The sequence below is a fragment of the Triturus cristatus genome, chromosome 2_1, assembly GCF_964204655.1.
Source record: "Triturus cristatus chromosome 2_1, aTriCri1.1, whole genome shotgun sequence".
In the NCBI taxonomy this organism is placed as follows: Eukaryota; Metazoa; Chordata; class Amphibia; order Caudata; family Salamandridae; genus Triturus; species Triturus cristatus.
In genome coordinates, this window is record NC_140581.1 from 1,047,517,372 (window position 1) to 1,047,543,312 (window position 25,941).

Sequence of the window (25,941 nt, forward strand, 5' to 3'; positions counted from 1 at the left end):
TTTTAAACAAACAGCAATGTTACTAATTTATTTCAAATCTCTACATTTACTCCAGATTTTTCCTTTCCAACAGAACCTTTCTCACACAAAATCAGAGGCAACTAATTATTAGTAATTTATACTGGCAACATTTTGAGATGATGTACTTACAACTTTGAGAGAGTGCATGCTTACGTTTCAATATAAACTATCAATACAAAATGCAAGTGAAATATGGTCTTGATAAATAATGCAAATTGCATTCGAATCATGACAAATTCTATTGTTGAGGCAAAAAATCTCATTGAATTTCACACTTTAAAAACAGTGGAATTTGTAGAACCATGGAGTGACTGGCAATAGGAAGGTATAGCTATAGTTTGCCACCCTGCTGCTATAGCTGTGCTCTGACTGACCGGTGTAGAAAAAAGCAAGTTAAGTACTGTTGCGAGTTGGTACAAACCACACCTTTGATTCCCTAGTTTGAGGGGGGAGGGGTTGAACATACTCTGACTACATTGCTTTTACTGCTGTTTTACGACTTACCTTGGCTATGTTTTGCCTGATAACGTACGGCAAAAGCACACAAAAAAGGATGACGATGAAACAAGACTCCTGTGTCGTAGCTGTGGCTCCCATGTTTTTGTTCAGTTAAATAGGTTTTGGATAATTGCCTCGTGAACATTTTCATATCTGAAAATATATTTCCTAATATGTCTCATACTGACTGCCAGCCACAATTCAGCCCTTGGAGAAGACCATTGTGTCACGCTCACAAACTGAGGCCCACACTCATTTGAGGACATACTCAGGCCCCTCCTAGTAATCTTCACAGAATGCAAGCAATTAGGCTGGAAGGAGAGTAGAACAGCACATCGAACTACTCCCTCCTAGCCGGAGTCAATCACCTAAGCAAGTGTGGCATACATGGACACATTGTGGGGATGCGTGTGGTAACATGAAGGGCGTCTGCACATGCTCCTGGATTCCTTTGTAGCAAGACAACCTTTTCAGTGTTAGGAGTTTGAACACACGATGTCATAGAATAAGATGAAGCTCAACTACCCATGTGGATCTTATTGGTTTCTTATGAAACCAAATTACTGCCTGGCACAGAAAATCTTATGAACATGAAGATCAAAGATACCTTTGTGGCTAAAAATACAAAACACGGCAGTGAGAAAAGTGTGTCGAAACAAACCTATAAAAATGCACTAAGTGTGCCATTGACAGAAAAATGCATATTGTGTTTCCTACTGAAAAGGTGAGATGCTGGCTACATAGTCGTGTTCGTGCAGTTTTCCGTCAGCAGAGAGCAGGAGCATGTTCGATAATCCACAGTCCACAGCATTGACCGTCATTTTTCCTAGTGAGAAATACTCTGTAGAAGAGAACAAGCATAAGGTCAGTTTACATGGACTTCCACTAAGGTAAGAAGACATCCTATTAGACATACCGTTTTATGCAATTTCTGAAATTATATTTATCTGTGATATTTACAATGACTCAACAGGCTTGGTCTGAAGCCTCGTTAGGTACTAAATTATTATTATTATTATTTATTATTTAAAACATTTATAAAGCGCAGCTGTCACCTGGCAGGTATCCTGGCGCTGAGAGATTACTCCTAAGATGAAAAAAGGGATTTAGGGGAAGAGCCAAGTTTTAATCCGCTTTCTGAATGGAAGGAGTTGTGAAATTTGGCGGATGTCGACCGGCAAGCTATTCCAGAGTTTAGCAGCGGCCACTCTGAAGGATCTTCCCCCCGTCCTTACCTTGTTGAATCTGGGTACCCTCACAAGGCAGGCTGAGGCGGATCGGAGAGTTCTGGTGGGAGTGTACCAGGAAAACATTTTTTGTAGGGATCTGGGGCCAGTTCCGTGTAGTGCTTTGAAGACAAGGCAGAGTGTTTTAAAGGCTATTCGCTGCTTCAAAGGGAGCCAGTGTAGCTCGGCTAAGGCTGCTGTGGCCGAGGATCTCCTGGTCCATCCGAGGGCTAGTTTGGCTGCGGCCGACTGGACTCTTTGGAGTCTGTCCAGTAGCACAGCTGGGGACTCGAGCAGAAGTGCATTGTAAATGGGGACTCGAGCAGAAGTGCAGAAGTAAATTATGAACTCATTACCAGCTCCATTGCGCCAAGAACATAATGCAACTCGAATTCAGGTTTGGCTGCAAAACTGGTTACACCAAACCTAACTCCTGTAATGTTCACTCTCCTATGCTGACTGCTGCCTTTTATTTCACTACCATTTTGTTTTGCTGCCATCAAGTTACCCGACGCAACTAGTATCACACTTGTCGCGCCACTTTTCTCTGGAGTTGTAAAATCAATAAAATGTATTTAAAAAAGAGAAGTTACCTAGGTCATGTAGTGTTGCAAGAAATTAAAATAAAATAGAAAGGGACAATCTAAAGTAACTACTGTCTGCCCTCTCCTGGGGGTCTACTTAGTTTTGAGTGACCTTTGTTGTGTTGGGTACATTGCTTTTTTAATTATATTACTCGTTTGCCCCACTGCTACTATTGGAAGTCATTTCCAACCTTTCTGTGAAATAGAAACCTAGCGGAGAGGAGAAGTAGTATCTCTGATATTACACAATTTATTTACCTGAAAGGAAATTATAGGTTCAACGTACAAAACTTCCCAATATCTGCAAATGAAATATTCCACAAGCCCATCTTCATCATCAAACATAAACAACCCCTACCTCATCCCACTGCATGCACATGGACATACCAATCCCTGAAAAAGAACATTTCCACCTATCCCATTACCATCATTCACCAAGCGTACTATGACCGAGAGCTTTTATCAATGGAGAATAAAGTGTGTGAGCCAGCAACACATCAAACAAGTACACTCAAGGCATCATCCAGGACCTTGATAACCTAGGCTTCCTCCAATTGACTAGTCAACCAAACCATTCTAATGCGCAATACCTGAAACCTCTTTTTCTCATTTATCCCCATGCTCCCGATCTTCAGATTCTAGGTCCTCTCATAGTCTGAACATACCATGGTCAAAGCCACTATTGGAAACAAGATGAACCCACAAACCCAAGCAACTCCCTGGAAGGGCACCGGATGGCCCACGGAGGACTTAGTTTAACATCCACGGGGCATATTTACAAGGGTTTTATCTCCGCGGAGATAAAACTATCACCCTGTTAACAAGAGGGTGCTAACATGCGATGACGCATGTTAGCACCCTTTTTCCCAATGCCTCCCTTTGCATCTCTAATGAGATGCAAAGTGGGCGTCACTGGGCGTACCCCGGATGGACTACCTTGCAAATTTCGCTGATGTTCACATCGCAATATTTACAAGGCAGCCCATAGGATTTTAGCACATGTTAGTCTTTGGAGAAAACCGCTGTTTTCTCCATAAACTAACGTCTGCTAAAATGCAGACTTACCTATCCCTGACATTGGGGTGGATTATGCTGATACGACCATGTGGGTCGTATCAGCAAGGTTATCGCTGTTTTGCATGGAACATCGCTGGAAAACCAGCGATGTTCCCTGCAAAACGGCGATTTTCCCGCTATCTCTGGAATTTTTATCGCCCTGGAGTAACACGTTGTTAATAACGCATTACCAGGGCGAGAAATTCCAGATATTGACGGCGATAAATAACAAAGCGCTAAGCACGCTTTGTGTTTATTTATCGCCGTCCTTGTAGATATGCCCCCACATTCTTTAATAACTTTCCCAAGATTTCCTCCATATAAATGCCCTGCTGCTGACCGTTTCTAATGTAATCCTGGCCTACCTAGAGAATACAATTTCAACTGCTCTTAATCAACTGGCTTCTCTCTGTCCACAAAAAAAGAAACAATGCAACTGCAAGAAGAAGGGTTGGCTCACTGCTGACCTCAGCCTATTAAAATAAAAGGGTGTAGCCTGGAAAGTCATATGCACAAGGTAACATCCACAAAAGCCTCAGAGGCCAGCATCCAAAACAGTAAGGTAACAAACAGACTACAACCAAATGCTCCATAGCCTCAAGGTACTGGATGCTTCAGGTGTAGTACAGTCCAGCTCTATACACTCAAACGACATCTGCAGTGACATCCTGTTTTGTCAAAACCTGATTTAACCCCTCACAGCAAACCAATGTCTGTAGCTTCACCACTTGTCACCATTAAGGACGCTGAGATGATCTGCTGGGGTTCTTGATTTCACCCAACCACAGGATTCTGAAGAGATCCTAACCTCACATCCCCTTCTCGGGCAGACCGCTTTTATACCCCGGGTTCATATCATATTTAGCACTTATCACAGGCCAGTGCAGAGGAAGGAAGGCCCGGCCCGGCTAGGGTGAGTAGTCCTTATGACCATTTTCCTCCAGCCCTCAGCAACATGTGAGATGTGCTCTTGATTGCTCAGGGCGTGGTTCTTCCTACACCACACTGAGTACTGGACCTGGACCACCAAAGCTGCCATTGATTCGTCTTCATTGTCTCTCAGCTGCCAGCTCATCGCTTCTGTTTTTTAGGGGTGTGTAACTTGGAGAGTCGCAGTTCCATTTTAATGCATAATGTCCTAAGGCTGCAGGAGGAGCAAGAGAAGATCAAGACTCACTGACTAATAGAGCAATTCTTTGGTTGTAATATGAGGAAATGCTCATCTGTTATTCACCAACACATTGCTGAGGTGAATCTTCATTGGGTGGATTAGACACTGTTGAGCTCACTCTGGTTTCCCATAGCATCGCAGACCACCTCATTGCCTTAGAGATACGATTTCCAACTCCTGTACCGTCCAATATTTCCTTGAAACTCAATGTGCCCAGGGCTACAGTTGAGAATGTTCTGATTATATCCCAACACAGGGACACTGACTTGTCTGCGATATGACAGCCAACTCCCCCAGTGTAACCATCTTTATAGTTCCCTATTCCAAGCTTACAACCTGGAGCCTGGAACATACTATCTTGGGACATTGATTGCCTTAATTCTAAACTGGCCGATCTGGACTGGGGATCGGGGGGGCTTGCCACTCATTCGATTTATGCATGCTACAAGAAACTTGGTGTGTAGAGCAAGTCCATTGCTCCGGGTACACAACCTTTTTTGCCCAGCCATCTCATAGGGTAGGGGTCGGCCAGCAGGTGGCTTACTTACGTGGATCAAGAACTCGCTAGCTTGAATAGCCGCTAGGCTTGAATGAACTCTTGGGATATTCTGGGGTTGTCCCTTGGCAGGGTGGGTCCACTTACTACATCTACAATGTTTATAAAAGGGCCAATGGGGAAAATAGGGCATCTAGTACTCTCTTTACTCTGTAGAATATGTTATTGACTGGCTACAGAATAATGATCAGGTAATCGCCGCCAGCGGTTTAATGTAACATTCGAACCCTTTGGTTTCAGTTCCCTCAATCTTTAAGAAGAGGAAGATGCAGCATGGGGTGTTCCTCAGTTAGACCTGGAACCCATAAAAAGATGCACAGTGACTGGTAATCAGCTGATGAGCTTATCTCTCTGCCTTGGCCTCAGAGCATGTGATGGTACGTCCATTTCTGATCGCAGAGGTACCCATACTTTCAAGAGTCTTCCGCAAAAGAGCCACTTTGATTACATATTTCTATCTATTGAGCTGTGGCTCTCCCTTATAGACATGCTGGTGGTTGACAACCACGACAGCAATCATAATGCTCTTAATTTGACCCTTAAGGGACTTGGGACTCAAGTCCAACAAGGTGGCACCTCCAAGCTAGTGGGCGAATTGACACTCTTAAATAACAAGTGGGCCAAAAAAATGGGTTTGTCTGCAAGGATTTGTATGTTCTGGCTTTGATTTTAACATTTTAAAAAGGAACAAATTGACCTTACACACAAAACCAAAACCCACGTATCAGTAAACACTCAGGGGCTAATTCTGAGTATGACGGTCCTGGGACCGCCGTACTTGCAGTGGTGGTCTGACCACCGCCACTACTGCGGGACCGCCAGCACCATCAAGCATATTCCAGGTTGCATTTCTACCGCTCATGTAATTGCAGTGAGCCCGCCTTGAAAAGGGTGGCGGACAGCCGCGGCAAGTAAGAGCGGTGGAACGGTGGGGCCAGGTGAGGGGGGATTTCAAGAGACGACCACGAGGGAAAATTATTTATTTATTTTATTTCCCCTTGTGGTTGTCTCTCGAAATCCCCCCTCACCTGGCCCTACCGCTCTTACCTGCAGCAGTGCGGCTGGTGGCGGACAGGCATGTCTGCCACTTCTGGGGGTTTTGCCACCTTGGAATTGCATCCCCGTTCCTGCACAGTGTGGCATGCACGACATGGAGCATGCCACACCGTGCAGAAAAGTCCTGCAGGTGCTATCCCAGCGGCGTCTGCTGTTAAGGCCATCCTATGAGCTTAATACAGCCCTCCCTGTGAGACCGCCGCAGCACCGTCCGCCGCCCTGGATTCAAGTCAGAATCCGGCAGGCGGGTGCGCCATGGGCTTGGAGGTCCTCCTGGCAGAGCAGCGATGGCGGTGCCACAGGAGGTCCGCCAAACATGTAAACGGCCCATTAATCATCTTGGGTTTTGGAGAAAGGTTTGGCTACTCATGTACACTAGCACACACATACTATGCATGTTCACTTCACACAGGTCCCCAAGCTTCACAGGCTTTGTGAGGCCTCCCTACTGATTGACTGGAATAAGAAAGGGGCCGTAAAATATACAGCATGAGCACATGACCATGGGAACAAATGAACATCAGGTTATGTCAGTGCACTTTGATACCAACATGCATCAACGGCGGCGCAGGCACCCGCTTGTTTCAGTGGTAATGGTCATAGCCAGTGTACGCATCAATTGCCTCAGGTATTTTGTCACAGTGACCCCAAGAATTATGTGTGTCAGTGACCATAGAAAGTAACTGCGCATAAATGGCCACACACAGTAAGAAGCATAATGGCCCCTCACAGCAATGGCCCTACTCAGTGTCACGCTTTAGTATCCACTCCTTAATGGTCACACACAGTAGCAAACGCTAACGGGCCATACAATAACAGGCAATAGGGGCCCCACAAATTATGAGTAATGACTCTCACAGTAACCAGCTTTAAAGGCTCTCGCAGTAACTGATCAGACAGTATCATTTCACCAGTGCAATCGCTGGCTGAGTCAGCAATACAGATGTGCTTACAGCTGGTGCTCATCAAATAGAACCGCTAAACTTAGAAAAAAATGTTCTATTTATTCTCTTAAGTGAAATATCCAATTTAAGATTTCGGGATTTGTTCCCACCCCCAAGTTCCAATGCCCTGGTCTATGCAAGTTATTAGAGAAAAGCAAGTCAGGTGAAAGGCCGGATGATAGTAGCAGACAGAAGCAATAGTACATTACATTACACCCAATCCATCAACTAGTGAAACAATGTACACAATCTGCACTCCAAGGTCTCAGACATGCACGCACGCATACAAACACACGCACGCACGCACACACACACACTCACGTTTTTCACATTATGAGGCAGGTACTGTAAAACACAAAACGTGCAGTAAGTTCACAAGAGTTATGCATAGAGGAAAGAAAAAATACATTGAATTATAAATTATAGAATTACAGACGAGTGATAGTGAATACCAGGGATGTTTTTCACATATGGGTTCTGAGTGACATCGCAAAGATAATCCCAAATTGAAAAACGCGTGTTATTAACTTTTTGCCCATCTATAATTTTATGCAATGTACAACACCCAACATCATCAGCCCGAGCTTTTAATAGCTACACAGGAGAAGATAACCAATGGGGGAGACATATATAACATGGCCTCTCCTCCCTATGCAAAATGTTAACAAAAACTGCCCTCCTGCCACCCATGCATCATGTCTACCTTTATGGTGTATTTTTATTTCCCAGTGGTTTGGGACTCAAATGTGCAGGCTTAAGTTCGAACAGCAAAAATCTAATTTTCATCAGCCTTTTTCACAATAGACGAAATACAGCCACAAACAAGTGACACAATTAATGGATCGATCCCACCATTTCTGTTGTCGATCAAAGAACCACAGATAGCAATAAAAGAAAGTTCTGACACAAGAAAAAGCTATAGTGCATTATAATACATTGGATTCTGTGGGGCGATTCACACAATTAATCTGAGATAAAATCCTAAACTTGCTACTTTTGGTATTCACAGAAGGCATTTAGTAGTAGTAAAGTTAGGAGTCCTAACTTTACTTCTACTAAACTGAGACAAAATCCTAACTTTACGACTTTCGGTATTCACACAAAAGGCATTTAGTAGTAGTAAAGTTAGGAGTCCTAACTTTACTACTACTAAATACCTTCTGTGAATACCAAAAGTAGTACGTTTAGGATTTTATCTCAGATCAGTTCTGTGAATCGGCCCCTGTAATCCCTTTATAAACGGTGGTCACTACTTTTTTATGATCTGCAACTTGTGACGCAGCAAGTCGAAAAGACATCAGATATCGACTATGATAATGTTATTACAGTAGAGTTCTGACATCACAATGCCTACTGCCAGAGCCAGCAGCCGAGATGAAAAGCAGGTCAGATCACGGAGCATAGTTAAAGCAGCTGTTTAAAGCACCAAACACAACTTTGCTTTTCTTTCTTCTGCTCTATTTTAATAGCTTACAATGGAAAGTAGAGGGAATATGTTTATTTGGTTCCACTCCTTAAATATAGAGAAGCTAGAATCTTTCTGCATGTTACTACATGTTCCCAACTACAGCAGTTTTTTTTTACACTGACTTATATTGAACCGTTTCTAATATCTGTTTGCAACAAATATCTAACAAGTGTTTGATGTGTTTAATTTTGCACTAGATGTTTTGTTTTTAATCTTAACGTTGGCAAACATGCTCGCTCTTTTATATGAAAGAGCTACGCACCAAAGTTTTAAGTGGTTTGTGGTAAAGGTGATGGTGTACCCATGTATTAGATGGGTTGAAGTACCTCCTGGCGTACATGATAAGGATATTGCAAGTCAAAGAGGAGTTCGGTAGCCTTATAAAAGAACTCCGCCTTTGGCCTCACTCCTCTATATGGTTATGGAACTCCTCAGTGACTTGCAATATTCTTATAATGTACAGCAAGGAGTACTTTATCCTTTATATAATTATGATCAACTATCCACAAATCACTCATAAAATAAGGTGCTGAAGATGTTTAATCCTGAGCAAAGTAACATTCTAACGTTTAGCACACAACTACTTGACAGACCACCCAGGTGGCCTTGCTACAGTATACCTTTGTTAAAAATCAAATGACATAGGAAAGCAAAACATTTACTCCCAGCAACATATCGCAAAGCAAAAACATTTCATCAAAACATCGTAAAATACCTTTCACCCAGTTATACAAACCAACAGACACCAACAGTACACATCAAAATATTTGTGCAATTATATTTGCTCACAGCCAATAAAACCTCAACCCACTGACCCCTGTGTTACAGTGCAGAGATGCCTTTGAGGCCATGAGGAGCTTGGAGATATCTTCTCCCTCCCTTGAGCAATTAGTGGACACTGTTCCAAGACCACTAGAGCCCTTATGCATTGCAGCAGCCATTAGGTTAGGACTCCAAAGTTAAGAGCCAGGCACTTCCCCCTTGCGTTGACTTCTTAACATGAGGGTCACAGCTACCCAACTTCCACTTTTCCTACTCATGGATTAGGGAGGCAATTCTTCAACGGAGCGTGCAGGTGCTGATCTTTTGGTCCAGTTTCTTCCAAGTCTTTTAAAGTACATTAGAATCTGGACACCTAAAACTGCTGGAAGGCGGTGGGAAGACCATCGCATTTACCCTGTTGAGATATGCGGGTCCAAAGTGTGTGCCACTAGGGCAATGTGTAACTACAACAAATGTGACTACACAGTGATTGTGTTTTTAGAATGAGTTTGCAGAGGTAGTACTTCCTCTCCTGTGAAAATCCAGAGAATCTGGTTGACCAGTGAAACACCCATGTCCCATTCCATGTAACTGCAGTGACAACTAACACCTGACATGGTATATAAATCGTGGTGATATTGAAGGATCTTGGTGTAATTTTTTTGCCTCTAACAAGTTTGTTTGCTTCATTGTGAAATAGAGTGTTGACATGGAGGGGACTATTCACACAGGTAAACTTAAACATGTAGATTTTCTCATGTGTAGATTTACTCTTAACTTTGGAGTAATGTTTGGCTATTCACCATTTCCTACCATTAAGGTAGACTTACATGCACCCCACAGCCCCCGTAACCAATGTAAAGTTACTACTAGTAACTTAACACATGTAGGCATATGACTCCACCATCGTGTACAGGGAAAAGTAAAAAAGCTTATTAAATGTTAAAATAAAGTAGTAAAAATATTTTAAAGATAAATATTAATCTAAAATACGTTTATATTTTTATAAAGCTAGAGCAAATACACCAAATTTTTACAGCACTATTATCTTACAGGTGCATTTTAATGGTCAGTAGCCCACTCGAGACTAGAAAAGTGCAACTCAGACTGTTCGCATTGGCTAGCACGACTGTAATCAATGTAAAAATGCCTGATACATTGTCTGCGAAACCGAAATTACACATGTGTACTTGTTGGTATGAAGAGGCCTGATGAATACTAACTATATGCTTGATTCTCGATTATGTATGATGCTACAGTTGGGAAAAATTTATAAAATATGTTTTTTTTAAAAATCTTATAGGTGCATTAAAAAAAAAATTATATATATATTTAACTCATGTATAACTTTTTAAAGGTTTATTTATTTGTTTAAATCCCACATGCAGTCAAATGTTAATTTTTATATAACATCTATTAAAAATGACTTACATTTATGTACTGGATTAATTTGAATGAATTAATTATAACAAAAAAATTAAGTTACATTTATTTTAACATTTTAATAAGTTTATTAAAAATGATGATAAAATGTTTATTTTTAATTAAATGTAATAATTGAACATTTCATAAAATCTATGTATTTGTTTAAAAGTTAAAAAAAAAGTTCATTTAATTCCATATTATTTCCTAAGGGGTTTTATTTTAAATCCCTGCCTCGATTATTTTCTATGGAATGGTGTAGTAGTACCAGTGGTGCGTCATGAGTAGTCCTGGGCTTACTCCAGGTCTGAGCCAAGGGTGGGCGGAACTTGAGGAATTTCACTCTGCGGAATTCGACGGAGTTACATAAAAACCATGTGAGATTCTGCGGCGTCCAGCAAGCGGGCGGAATTGGGACGTTGCGTACTTTTTAGTGCCTGGAACTTGCCCTGCACTGCAAAATCAGCGCAAATGGCACCATGTGGCGTGCCAGAGGGTGCTTCTTCTTTGCTGCCTCTCAAATAGATTTTCTACTTGAGTAGCAGCTTTCTCACCGCGAGCGGCAGCTTTCTCACTGCGAACAGTCGCAAATGAGAAAATCTCGTCGGGTGCTATCCTAGCACCCGGAAATCACACTGGGGGACGCCAATTCTTGCTTGCCAACTTAAAGTTGGCAAGCTGCGCGCAAGAAAAAACTCTGCCATGCTGCAGTTGGTGGAGTTTTGCTGGAACTCTGCGCTACAAGTGTAACGCGGAGCGGGAAAAACTCTGTGAACTCCGCCAGTGGAGCAGAATTTATCGCCCACCCCTAGTCTCAGATAGAGTATATTTACAACTGTGGTGGGATCATTTTGAATGTAGTAGTTTTAGAACTGCCGTTTGTGAATAGCAATGGGTTTACTCTTTAGTGGGCAGGTGGGTGTACCTCCCTTAACCCCTTTTGTGCACTCCTAAAACTCCTCCTTACTCCTTCCTAAACCCCTCTCATTTAGTAATAAGTGTTCCTCAATTTCTAGCCATGCCCCTGTCTCTCTCATATTTACTACGAAGATGTAGTCTTACAAGTGGTAAAATCTCTGCAATCGGGTAGGAGCTCTCAACCTAAAAATGATACGAAAGGCAGAGGTCTGTCTCCTCATGTTAATTTGCAGATAGCATTTTCTAGTACGTCAGTAGTACTACTGTAGTACTACTAAACATACTACAAACTGCAGTTTGTGAATAGGTCCCTGGGTCTCACTGATATGAAGCTAAAAATACAGGCTCAATAAGGACCCACTTCCTAAATTCCCACACCTACTGCCACTCTCCCATATTATACATAAGCAGTCTGCTATATTAATATTAAGGATAATATCCTCTCTGAACTATTTGTAGGTGTGCTGTTTCTAGTTCCCCATTGGTAGGAAGTGAACAACGTCCAGCCCCTGTGAGGGGTTAACTCCTTGGGGCAAGAAGAGTCCTCCTTGGGGAGAGGTGGCAGCCTTACGACTAGAGCGGTGGAACTCAAAGCTGGGGAACCGGGTTTGAGTCTCGGCAACGACGCTCAACATCCTGTGATTCTGGGCCAACCACTTAATCTCCCTGTGCCTAACCAAAAAAATGAATGTGTCCATCTGTAACGAAACTGGTGCTCATGTAAAGCGCTTGAATACCCGAAGTCTCGAGTCAAGTTCGTGCTATATAAAACTCTAAAAAAAAAAACGTTTTTTAAAAGTACGAAGTTCATCATTCCTTTGCAGAGTCACCAAGTGGTTTGAAGTCACATACTGGTGCTTCAAAAGTCCCATAAATTAAACTAATATCCTTCTGAAAAAAGTGTGAACACCAATGATATCGCGATGATATGTTGCAAGAGCCTGAACAGATCTGTCTGTCACAACTAAACAATGAAAAGCATTGACAAAGCCAATAGGGTTGGTGTTGGTGAAAGGAATCAAAACCCTAATTTAGATTTAGGACCTAATTATTCAGTTTTATCTGTCACGTGCCCACACACTGTGAAATATTATAAAGACAGAAAAACAGTATAATGCTGTTTAAACGTGCATGTTAAAGTTGCACAATTGTATCTGGAAATAACCTACAGCCTGCTTTCAAAAAAAGGTCTCAATGCGGTTTGGTTTAAGTGTTTATTCCTCTTCCTTGTATTCGTGCTGAGAACGTCCTGCCTAGGATATGTTACAGGAAATTCAGAGCAGCAAGAATGTTTTCCATTGTAGTCTGTTAGTTTGGCATGAGAAGTCACAAACAACAGGAAAGAGCTGTTCTTTAAATAAATGTATGTAATCTGGGTGGGACATAACGGAAAAACAGGAAGTTTTTTTATTGTGAACATTGTATTAAATATGGATTAGGCCAAAATTAGTCTTATAAGAAGTAGATCCGAAGTGTATGTTAGTTGAGACTGACTTGTGCTTCGCTCATAGCACATCACTCTCCCAGCTGAATTAGCCTGGCATGTACAATAAACCTTTTTGTACTCCCTTTTGTTGCAGACACTGCTTAAAGGATTTTTTCCCGACATCGTGGCAGAGCCAGCCAAGATATCCCCTTTGCTCCTGCCTGCCGCTGGGGAGGTTCCCCTTCGGGGCCCCTTCGGACAACTAATTTAGTCGTGCACAATTTGAGGAGGATGACAGATGCCCGTTGATATAAAAGATCTGTTTTATGGACGACAGGAGTGCCGGTCTGGGGGACGTCTGCAGCGGCCAGATAAGGTAGGAAAAAAGGGCGATTGTCGAATCCTTGTTTATTGATCCACAACTGTTACAAACGGAGATGTGTATTTAGTTAATCCTGGCAGACCTTTGTTTAGGAATCGTCAGAGAGGAAGAGAGAGAGAATTAAATGTGTTTTGTTGATCCTGACAGACCTTTTGTTGAGGAATTGTCAGAGAAATAGAGGTTTATTTAGTTAAACTTGGCAGACTATTTTTCTTTCCCTTTGGGAATTATTAGAGAAATAGGAATTAACTAAGAGGTTTATCCTGACAGTTTGAATTAGGAAAACGTCAGAGAAAGAGGAAAAGTTGACATTTTGCATTTGTTGGAAAACGAGGCAGCATCTGTGAGGCCTGCACAAATAACATGACTACATTTGTCCTTCAACGGGAACCAAACACCCAATTGTAGCGCCTGACTCTCAGAGGGTAGCGTTGCAGAGCAGTCTGAGGATTACTCAAGGGAGGTGGTGTGGGCTAGTAATCGCCATTTGCAGGTGCACAAAAATAGCACTCAATAATTGATTGTCCAGTCAGTACTTTGCTTTATAAAAGTAAGAGTACATTTATTAAACACACACACTACTCAATACTATGCACCAATTTACAAATATACATAAGCTGTTGGAATTACTTTGTGACATTGCATAACATCTCCACCCCTCCCGCTAATGGGGGGGGGGGTGGGGTCTAGTACCACCACTCCCATGTATGCACATCAACTTGCCCCCAATGCAGATAGTTGAACATAACCTGGAGTGAGGGCCCTGCGCACTGGCACCATCCCAGTGGCGACCCACCCCACTTCCTCAACAAGCATTAAAAAGGGGTAAACCTGCCTTGGTGACACATGACCCTGACTGAGCATCTCCTGCTGACCATAAAGTATGCACCTCTATATCTTAAGGGCTAGCAGTCTGGGGTCTTCACCTAAGCGCAGCAGGAAGAATCCATGTTTACGCACACTTTAGAATGACAGTACTCATCACCTTGGTTGATCATTTGAATGCATTGCAATTACAGCCCCTAAAGGCATCACAGATTAAATCACAGGATTGCGCATATACAGCCAGACACCCTAGAAGGACTGTCTGGCAACATAGCCCCACTTGGCTTATGACATCTCCTTACACATGTGACTTACAGTCCCTTCAAAAGAAGTACTCCTGGCAACTACACTTCTCCTGCAGTGCGCCTCTTCACTTTAAAAGGAATCACAGGTAAAAGCATGGGATTACGTAAATACAGCCAGACCCCCTAGCAGGAAGGTCCAGCAACATAACTCCATTTAGCTTAACATCACCTTACACATGTGACTTACAGTCCCTTCAAAACAAGTACTCCTGGCAACTACACTTCTCCTGCAGTGCGCCTCTTCACTTTAAAAGGAATCACAGGTAAAAGCATGGGATTACGTAAATACAGCCAGGCCCCCTAGCAGGAAGGTCCAGCAACATAACTCCATTTAGCTTAACACCACCTTACACATATACTTCACTTTACACATGTGACTTTCAGTCCACCTAAAAAGAAATAACCAATAGTAAATACATTTCGGTGCAATTACACCACTTCACCTCCAGGGGATGCCCTTCTCCAGACATCCCCAACTCAGCCCTTCACTCCATGATGCACTTCATAGTACACCCTCAGCTGTAGAACATAAGTTCCAGCCTAGAAGGTGTTAAAGGCTGGCTGAGCCCTTGAGGGGTTATTCTTTCAGATGCCCCGTGAAACTTATGGGTGGACTGTTCTTCTTTATGCTGGGGGAGGCTGCGGTGCTCCTGCAGCCCCCCTGCACCCCTTTTCACACATGAGGGTGAACCCCTTCTCTGGGGGCCACCAGGCACCAAAATGGCAGATTTCTTCGTGCTGGGGGGGGGGGGGGGGGGGAGGAAGACTGGGCCTCTCCAGCAGCTCCCCCAGCAACTTTTCACAAGTGAGGGTGACCCCCCTCCTCTGGGGGCCACAAAGCACCAAAACGGCAGATTTCCAAATGCCTGGTGAGGCATTATGGGGCGCTTTCTGCTCCTCTTTACCAGCCCCAGCCACTGGGAACACTCTCCTCTGCCCTCTGGGTCTCTGAGAGGGTAGATTCAGCAGTGTGCTTCACTGGCTCCCTGCGCCAGCCTTTCGCCAGGCTCTCCTTCTGGGCCTCTCTTCTCCCTGCGCAGAGGCCCCTGCTTCTGTGCACCAGTCCTGTGCTCTTCTTCTGGTGCTGATAGGGTCCTGGGGGCAGTCAGGGGGTCTCTCCTTCCAACTGCCCATTGCGCCAGGCTCCAGCACCTTCAGCCTCAGCCGAGCACACACCCCAGAGAGCTTCTCTTCCTGTGCAGGCACTTTTTAAAAGTTGAGTATGGGGCTGGCAGGAAGTCTCTGTTGGTCCTATCAAACAGCGACACATCACGTCCCTGCCCCTGCTCCCTCCTTCTTGTCCAGCCTCTGGGTTTGTTAAAAATGGTGTTGTCCAGCTCTGGCCACATGTCTCTGAAGCCTCATCCCCCACACTGCCTTCCCTCCTTGGTGCAGCCTGGTGAATGGCACCCAGTGACAGCTGCTGATGGATTGGCCTGCAGCCCCACCCATCTTCTCTTCGTGGAGAGGAGGCCCTAGCTTGTGGAAGAAAGGTTATCAATCCATCCAGCTGAGGTCAGCCCTCAGCCTGGGTCTGGTCATGGCTGGCTCAGGGAAATATGACAGTTCTGGATGACTCAAAAGCAGTACAAATATGACTTTGGACTCTGCAGAATACTTATTTTCACATTTGCTACCTTGGACTTAAGTGCGTGTCTGGAATCTGTAGGCCTAATAGAAGTTAATCTAGCCATGGGCCCCACATTCCCATAGGGGAATAATGAAGTAAAAAAACAGTAAGACACACTGACTTTCCCTGGCATGTTTCCAGTGTATAAAGCCTATTCCATGTCACCACCCAATACTGCATAAGTCCTGCCACACCATTCACTTTGTAGCTTCTCCTGGACTGCGCATGCTAGGAATCTCCCCTGCGCAGCCCGTACACGTGTGCACACGTATGTACACATGTGTCTGCATGAAACCAGCCCGGTGTCCCTGACTCCAGCTGCTGCACAGTGGCCTGGTCAAGCCAGGGGAACGCCAGTAAAATCCCCATGCAGTCTCTTACATCCTGAGTTCACTGTGGGTGAGTCCCAACTTATTAGGCTCCCCCACAGTAAAAGCTCCACAATTAGGTGCTCAAAAAGCGAAAAATCCGGGCAGCCCATAATGTCAGAACCACCTTCTAACAGTATTTATATGTTATGTGAGTTGTTTTTCTAAATATATAAATAAATATAATGTAGATTTGTGATTGTTATATCATGTGTATTAGATTATGAGTTCTCCTGCATTATCAGAGGTACCAACTGTATTTTTAGTGTGAACTACATTAGGACAGTAGCCTTTAAGAATAGTAAAAGTTTTTGGGTAGATTAAAAGGAAAATTGTGAGGTCATGCCTTTCTTTAAGAAATCTTCCAAGGGAACGCAGGGAGACAAAGGGACTCCTTTAGGCCATATGATTTCTACATTTCCAGGAGACTCTGACAGAATAAAAAGACATTGTCGGGAATGGGCAGAAGGCACAGAGACTTCCCTGGTTCCATGGCCCCCAGATGGCTCTTTTGATAATACAGTGATAGCCCATGTAATATCATATATCTTAGGAGCATATAAAGGAGATAAGAGAACAAAAAGATTAGCATCATTGGACATGTGGAAGATATTCAGTCAGGATTCCCATGTTGAAGCCACAGCACCACCCCGACATGTTCTGAGATAATTAAAGGGCCCTTATGCCATCAGGGTATGTATCCATCATTGTCAGTGGAAGATAAGGAATCCACTACCTCAATAGACTCAGTGGACACTGATGTTCCAACTTTAGGCTATAAAGATCCGATATTAATTCCTTTGACTGACATAAACAAAGTTACACCAAAGGTTGATGACTTATTAAAAATGGGGGAGGTTGATTTTGCTCAAACAATTAATAAAGACCCTCTTAAACCTGAAAAAGTATATGAGGGAACAGTGTCCTTAACAGGAGACATTTCAGTAAAATTAAGACAAGACAACAATGGAAAATTGCTGGAACAAAAGTCAAAAGATATATTAGAATGGGCTAGCAAGATTCCTCAAAACTCAAGTGAGGGAAATGGATATTATACTAGCACCCCACAGGTGAAGTGTGATTTAGGGGCACGATCAAAAATATATCAGGAAGAGGATAAGGGTTATTGTGCCATGACCACCACTGTAAAGGGAATACAGAATACATTTAAGAGATTAAGCACTATTGCTGATGACTGTTCAAATATATGTAATTCCATATCATTTAAACCAGATGCAAAGGATATGATCTAGAAATCAAGAATGTGACAGGAGAGGATGAGAAAGAAAAGGAAGAAATAAACTCAGTGGAGAGTGAAACTAGAAGAGTTCTTGGCCGGGAACGCATGGAATTGTGGCAAGAGGCTGAGAACAGAAATGCTGAAATAAATAGAAGAAGATTAGAGGAACCAAGTGGTTTTAGAGAACAATTAAAAGGAGAGCAGGTGTTTCCCAGTAGTACAACAAGGTCTGGGCGTCCATTTTGCGCAGAGGGTATGATAGAGTTAGGACAAAGTTCCCCTCCAGCTGAAGTAAGATCCCTTCATGTACGAAATATGCAGGGAATGACAAGTTTTATACAGAGAAAAGAAAGGAAAGGAAACAGTGACTTGACACCCAAGGAAATAGTAGCAAAGGGAGAAAATAGTTGGTATAATGTTGTCCCATTTACTAATAACCTTGCAGGATGGACAGTAGGCATGGTGCCACAGATGAAAGTGTGGCCAAGAGCAGGATCCTTTGACCCTGAATTGATAAATATGGCTGATTTATGTAGTTTTCAAGGTTATGGGGATCCAAAGTGGGATTATGATTACATGCAACAAAGTCTGTGTGTGTGGAAGAAATATGCTTTAAGGTCTGACACACCTTATGAGGGACATGGTGACAGGAATACCGCTGTAATGCAGATGCCACTGGTGTATAAGACACAGGGAGCACAGTCTGTCTATGTTCCATGGCAACACATGGATAAAGAAAATCTAAAAAAAAGGCCTGCCTCCATTACATGAAGGAGCAGAGAAATGGATAAAAGCATTTGAAAATGCAACAGCTGGGATACCTTTAGCTCTTGGGGATGTAAAGAGCCTTTTGAGCTCCATAGTAGGGGATGAGGTGGATAGTATAATGAGAAGTGCAGGGATACAAGGAGTAACTATTACTAAAGGAAAACATGATGGGTCTGCTTTTGGAGCTGTGCGCTCTAGAGTGTGGACTGAATTAAGGAATAGGTACCCAGACCAACCAGATATTGGGGCATTGATGACACAAACTATGTCTCCAGGACAGTCCTGTGCAGACTACATAACAATGATGAAGAAAAAGTGGGAAGCAGATGTAAGGACCTGTAGACATGGGAGGTAGTTGCAGATTATTCTACAATGTTTTAAAACAGGGACTAGCAGGAGATATACAAGACCATTTAGATCAGGTTGTGGCTTGTTATGTAAAACCCTGGGCAGAAATACAAGCACATATTATACATTTATGTAGGAAAAAGGAAGAAAATGAATGGAGGAATAAAGATCAAAGTGACAGAGCCCAAGCTAAACTGGTGACACAAAAGATACAGAAAAATGAGAAGGAAAAGACAGGAAAAGAAATGACTGTGCAGGTTCCTGTTGCAAACAGGGAGCAAGGAAGGGGTCAAAGAGAGGGGAGACAGATGCAAGGAAAAATACATTTTAAATGCCATTACTGCGGTAGTATTGGACATTTTATTGCTGAATGTCGCTTTAAGAAGAGTGATGAAGCGCAGGGAGTGATACGAATAGGGAGAGGAAGGGGAAGACAAAATGTGAACATGTCCGGGCCAGCGCCTCAATATGGTCCCTATCAGTATGCCCCCTATCCTCAACAACAAATAACTCCACTACCACAGGTGTATATGCCACAAAAGCAATTTGCTAACGTACCTATTCAAGGGGCACCAGCACCTGTTGTGCAGGCAGGAGGCCAGCATCAGTTGCAGACTACTGCACTGGTGAGCACAGGGAGTCAAGGACAAGGGGGAGTGATTGTTCAAGGCGGAAACCCCTTTTATCATACAGCCTGATGGGACGCACCAGTGAATCGCAATATAGATCCAGAGGAAGAACCAATGGTAGAAAGGATTGTAATGGGAAGAAGGTATGCTTTTTTGGTTGATACAGGGGCAACAAAATCTTGCCTCTCAGACGGAAATGTGCCATTGTCCTCTGCCACCATGGATACGCAGGGCTTCTCTAGTGAAGTACAGTGCATTCCATACACAACACATGTGCCCATAGAGGTGGCAGGAGTGCGAACGCAGGAGCATTTCCTTTATTCTCCAAATTCACCAGCAAATTTATTAGGAAGGTATATCATGTCTAAATTAAACATGACAATACGATTTTCCTCTGATGGGTCCATGACATGCGAAATACCAGAGCAAGCGAAATGTGGGATACATTTACTAAGAATACCAGAGGAAAACGTGGTTTGAAGGGCAGAGCCAGTGCATTATAAATTGCTAGCAGATGCAGTACTTACGGTTCTGAAGGCAGTTGAAATACTTTTAGGAAGATGGATGGAATTACCACCAAGATACATTTTTAGGAGACAAGCTGGTGGTGATGAACTAGGAAAGGTGAATACCCTTTATCTTGAGTGCATGGAAATATCCAGAAGGTGGGGCGCTCTGGTGGCATCAGAAACTGATAGAGGAATTTGGAAGGTCCTGATTTTTCTTATGCCTGGTCTGAGACCACGGGACATTTCTGATTCAGAACTCTTTTCAGACGATCCCACCAGGACTGAGATAGTTTATACACACACTGCACCCTTGTTAGTACGTGTTTACCGTGCACAGACCACGTTACCAGTTGTGCCATCCCCTCCAATGATATTGAAGCACTTGCAGCAGTCCCACCTTGTCTCTGGACATCAGCTCCAGTTGAGGTAGGACTGATACTATCTGCAGAACCATTTAAGATAAAGTTGAAGCCAGGTGCACAATTGCCACGTGTAAAACAGTATCCACTGTCTAAAGAAGCAAAAGAAGGTATTAGAGGGACAATACAAAGACTGAAGGATCAGGGAGTCCTGTATTCCTGTCCATCACCTTGTAACACAGCAGTTTATCCTGTGAAAAAAATCTACAGGTAATACTTGGAGGATGGTTCAGGATTTTCGCCCCCTTAATGCCATAGTATTAGCAGAGTACCCCATAGTGCCAGACCCATCTGTGATATTGACTAATATACCAAGTGACAGCAAATGGTTTTCTGTGGTGGACTTAAAGAATGCTTTTTTTAGCATACCTTTACATCCTGACAGTCATTATTTGACAGTCTTCAGTTTTGATGGTGAACAAATCCAGTACTCTAGACTCCCAAAAGGCTATTGTGAGTCTCCATCTGTGTTTAATAGAGTATTGAGAGATGGTTTGTTAAATTTCCAGTCAGACAGTACAGTTTTGCAATATGTAGATGATTTATTATTATGCAGTAAAACAGAATCTGAATGTGTTCTGGACACTGTCAATCTCTTAACGCTACTTGCTACTAAGGGATACATAGTGGACAGGAAAAAATTACAGTTTGTGCAAAAAGAAGTGCTGTATTTGGGCCAAGTGTTGTCCGCAGATGGCAAAAAGATAGCAGGTTGTAGAATACAAACTCTACGTGATCAGCCTCAGCCCAAAACAGTAAAAGACATGCAGAAATTTCTAGGCCTTTGTAATTTTGTACGTCAGTGGGTATTTGATTATGCTACCATCATACAACCACTATTATATGCAATGAAGCAAGCTAAAACTGACAACACAGGCATACAGTGGAGTGATGACAGTCTAAGTGCATTTCAGAGATTGAAATAAGCAATTGCTTCATCCCCTGTGTTAGGAAATCCAGACTATACAAAGAGATTGTTTCTGTTTTCTGCTGCCACAGAGGATTCCATGATATCAGTCCTTACTCAAAAATACCCAATGGGTCATAAACCCGTCACCTATTTTAGTGGACTATTAGATCCAGTAATGAAAGGTCAATTTCCTTGTGAGCGAGCGCTTGCAGCAGCAGATTTTGCAGTAGAAAAGAGTAGTACTATTACAGCAGGATGCGCTGTAACATTGTATGTTGAGCACTCTCCATTTGTTGTGCTGCAGAAAAGTAAAAGTACACTGACCACTCAAAGAGCAACAGGTTATGAAGTAATACTGTCAAACCCTTCTATCTGCATTGAGCGAGTACACTCAGTCAATCTTGCAACTTTTTTAGTGCACCCACTAGAGCCCACTGATCATGACTGTAGTGCAACATTGGAGGAGGACGATCACCTGGCACATGAAGACATGAAGACCTCTTGTCTGATGTCCGACAATTGTTTATTGATGGTTCCTCATGGATAGACCAGGAGACAGGTAAAAGACATACAGGTGCAGCTGTTGTTGAGGCTATTGGTACACCTACTGATTATACCTTACACACATTGCATCTCTTACCCTTGCCATCCCAAGACTCAGCCCAAGTGGCTGAATTAAAAGCATTGATAATGGCCCTACAGGCTTGTCAGGGTCAGCCAGTAACAATATACACTGATTCAGCATATGTAGCTTCCTCAGTTCACTCAGGGCTGAAGAGATGGGAAAGGCGAGGATTTCTTAAATCTGATGGGACACCAGTAGCGCACCAACATCTTTTAGCTGACCTTATTGCTGCATTACAAATACCATGTCAAGTAGCAGTGGTTAAGTGCCAGGCACATACAAAGGGAACAGATTTGGTGTCTAAGGGAAATGAAGCTGCTGATACAGCAGCAAAGGAAGCTCGTTTATATGCAATGAAAACATGCAGTATGCACACTTTAGATGCAGATGATGAGGTTGAGATACAACACTATGAGAATATTTCTACAGAGGCATTATTAGACGTTCAAAATGCCGCGCCACAACATGAGAAAGAGCTCTGGAAATCAAGGAGGGGAGTGACTGGATTTCCAGATCTTCTTTATAGATCAGCAACTTCAGGTAAAGTTATAATGCATCAGTCATTACTTATAACAGCCCTTCGACAACTTCATTTACCAACACACAATTCTAAAAGAGTAATGATGGATGAATTAAATAAAAGCTGGTTTATCCCTAATCTAGGACCATTCGGTTTTTTTTATTAAAAAAAATAAAAATGTTGTATTTGTTGTAGCAAAATGTATTAAATTTTACACAATACAAACATATAAGATACAAGAAGGTAGTCTACATAAGTCCCATTCCGCCTGAATAACATTCATAATTTAAATTTCATTTTTAGGCAGAGAAAAAGAAAAGTAATATCATCTAAACAAAATATACAATACACAGAAATATAAAAGAAATATAAACAGTTTAATTCCAATACCGCCAAATTCTTTCAAATTTAGCAAGGGAGCCTACCCTTTTTGCATAAGTGGATTCCCTATTGAAGACTCTCTGCATTTTTAAAATCCAATGCGAAATTGTCGGGACCACCTTAGACGTCCAGTTAGCTAAAATAAGTGATCTTGCAATTAAAGTGGCAATAAAAATAAATTGACGTTGGCCTAAGTTCAAATCTTCACTTGACTCTATGTTGCCAAAAAGGGCAGTGAGAGAGCTAGGAGAAAGATTAGATTCCAATTTCTTGTTAATTTCATAAAAAATATCCTGCCAAAAATTACTTAAATGGCAGCATAAGAACACCACATGGAGCCAGTCCCCCACTGCAAGCTCACATCTAAAACACCTGGGATCATTCGAAGAGAACATTCTGTGGAGTCTATTGGGGGTGTAATAGATCATCCATTTACTGAACCATGCCATTTTTCTTAGGTTGGCAGCCCTGACTGCTTTGCAGCTCATGTTATTATAATTTTGCCATTGTTGGAGGGAAAAGGTGCAACCAGTGGTCACAGTTATCTTTTCCAGGTGATCTAGGATCGCCTGTTTATTCTCCACTGATTTAAGTAGTTTATACCAATTGCCTATACCCTTAGTTTTAAATATGAAATATGCCTTCCCCAGGAGAGCACCGGGGCAATCGTTTTTAAAAGTTAGGCCTATACAGAACTGTTTAACCTGTGCAAAGCTAAATATCAGATTACTGCTTAAGTTGGTTTGGCTGCTACGTATCTGTTGCCAAGAGAGAGGTGCTTCATTGCTATAAATGTCCTGAAGAGTCTGAAACCCTAATTTTCCCCCCTGAATACAGTTTAAACTGGACCGCTGTAATCCCAGCGGTATACATTCCTTTAGTTTCATTTGAGGATGAAGCCACGGAATTTCGTACATTCCCCAAATTTTTTTAAAAAAGAAAGTGATTAACCCTGGGGTCTTATAGCGTGATTTTTTGGGAAGTTTTGGTATCTGTAAAAAAGGTGCAAGATCAATCTCAGATTCTTTAAGCATAGTTAACAGAAATAAATTGGCGTCAATCAACTCCTCTACATTATTATAGTTAAGCCAGTTAAGGATTGAGGCATGATAGTATATGTAAATTTGATACTTGTATAGCGCACTACTCACCCGCAAGGGTCTCAAGGCGCGTGTACGAATACCGCTGTGAGGCGTCCACTCCTGGGCACCCCCAAGGTGGAGGCCAGGCATCCTTAGCGTTGTGGGGGCCGTTGTGGAGATTAAGCAAGCTATTGCCCAGAGTTGCAGAGTGGGACTCCATGATTGGAATAGGCACCGAGGCGAGAATTATCAGGTCCATGGAATTTTTGAGCCCAAGACCCGCCGAGGCGGGGAATTGAACCCTGGTCCCGGGCTAGACCTCTGCATCAGGGTCTGCCGCTCTAATCATTGAGCTATACATCTGGTAGGGCTTGGCCCTACCAGATGTATAGCCGTACATCTGGTAGGGCCAAGCCCCCGTCCTCTACTTCAAATTGGAGGATTTGTAACTTTTTTCTCAGTTTTTGTGCCGACCAAATAAAACGTCTAAATTCAGTTTGCACAGATTCAAAAAAAGATTTTAATTATTAAATTAGAAAAAAGAAATAAAAAAAGCGGAAGAACATTCATTTTAATAAGGGCAACACGCCCCATGATTGATATAGGGAGATTGTCCATTGTTTAAACGAGCTTTTTATTTTGTTTAAGGTGGATATAAAGTTTAATGGATAAAGATCTTCCAATCTGCTGGTCACGACGATCCCAAGATATCTGATTGGCTTGGTTGCGTTGTGATGATCGCGCATGGCGAGAGGCAGGATATCTGCGGTGCTATTGAAAAGAAGCACTTCTGATTTGGAGTGATTGATTTTATAACCTCCAATATTAGTAAACTCCCCAATTTTATCTAAGGCTCTCGTTATGTTATCCCTATCTGCTGCTAGATAGAGCGCCAAATCATCGGCAAATAATTTAAGTTTCGCTGCGCCCGATAGAGGGGCGGCTATAGAAGCATTTTGTCGAATAGCACATGCCAGAGGTTCAATGAACAGAGCAAATAATACCGGGGAAAGCGGACAGCCTTGGCGTGTCCCTCGGCTGATGGAAATTGTTCCTGCGATATCTTCATTGATAATAATGGAAGCTTTTGCATTGTGGTACAAATTTTGCACCGCAAGGCAGAATTCCCTCGGAATCGCAAATTTTCTTAAGATGGAAAATAAGACCTGCCATTGCACTCTGTCAAATGCTTTTTCAGCATCAAGCATAACTATAGTCGCCTTGGTTTTACTGATAGAACAATAATCAATTGCCTGCACCAGATAGTGGGTGTTAACAGCCAGTAGTCTATCCTTAAGAAAGCCATTCTGGTCATGATGGACAAGTGTGGGGGCAACCTGCGCGAGTCTGTTTGTTAAGATTTTAGTAAAGATTTTATAATCTGAATTTAATAAACTAATAGGCCGATAGAAATTAACATCGTCTTCTGGTTTCCCTTTCTTAACAAAGCGTATTACAGCCGTTTGAGAAAATGTTTCCGGAACTGGGTCCCCTTCAAGAATCATGTTACATAACGTGCTTAAAAACATAGCAAGTTGCGGGGAAAAGATCTTATAAATCTCGGAGGGAATTCCGTCTGGCCCACAGGCCTTAACTGTCGGAGATTGATTGATCGCCTGTAAAACTTCGTTGATGGTAATATCTGAGCGCAGAAGTTCTTTCGCCTCCAATGAGAGGGTAGGAATATTTAACTTATCCAACCAAGCCAGAGCGACCTCAGGGGGGTATTATGCGTCTCTGTATAGAGTTCTTTATAGTGCTTAAGAAATACCTCTGAGATCTCCGAAGAAAGAGACTTGGAACAGAGAGTGGAGGGATCTAAAAATGTTTTTATATGATTCGCATTCGATCTCTTTTTTGAGGACTAGGCCAGAAACTTACCTATACATTCA

At 42.6% G+C, this 25,941-nt stretch overlaps 1 protein-coding gene across 2 annotated transcripts in view; it reads right to left on the reverse strand.

Annotated features, from left to right (window-relative positions):
- Positions 1-25,941, reverse strand: part of LOC146866324 (E3 ISG15--protein ligase HERC5-like) — a 551,381-nt gene that overhangs the window by 514,714 nt on the left and 10,726 nt on the right. For both annotated transcript variants that reach the window (XM_085635591.1, XM_085635598.1), the window contains exon 2: positions 1,237-1,360. In XM_085635591.1, the coding sequence (XP_085491717.1) occupies positions 1,237-1,360 (124 nt within the window). The remainder of the gene's footprint in view (positions 1-1,236; positions 1,361-25,941) is intronic.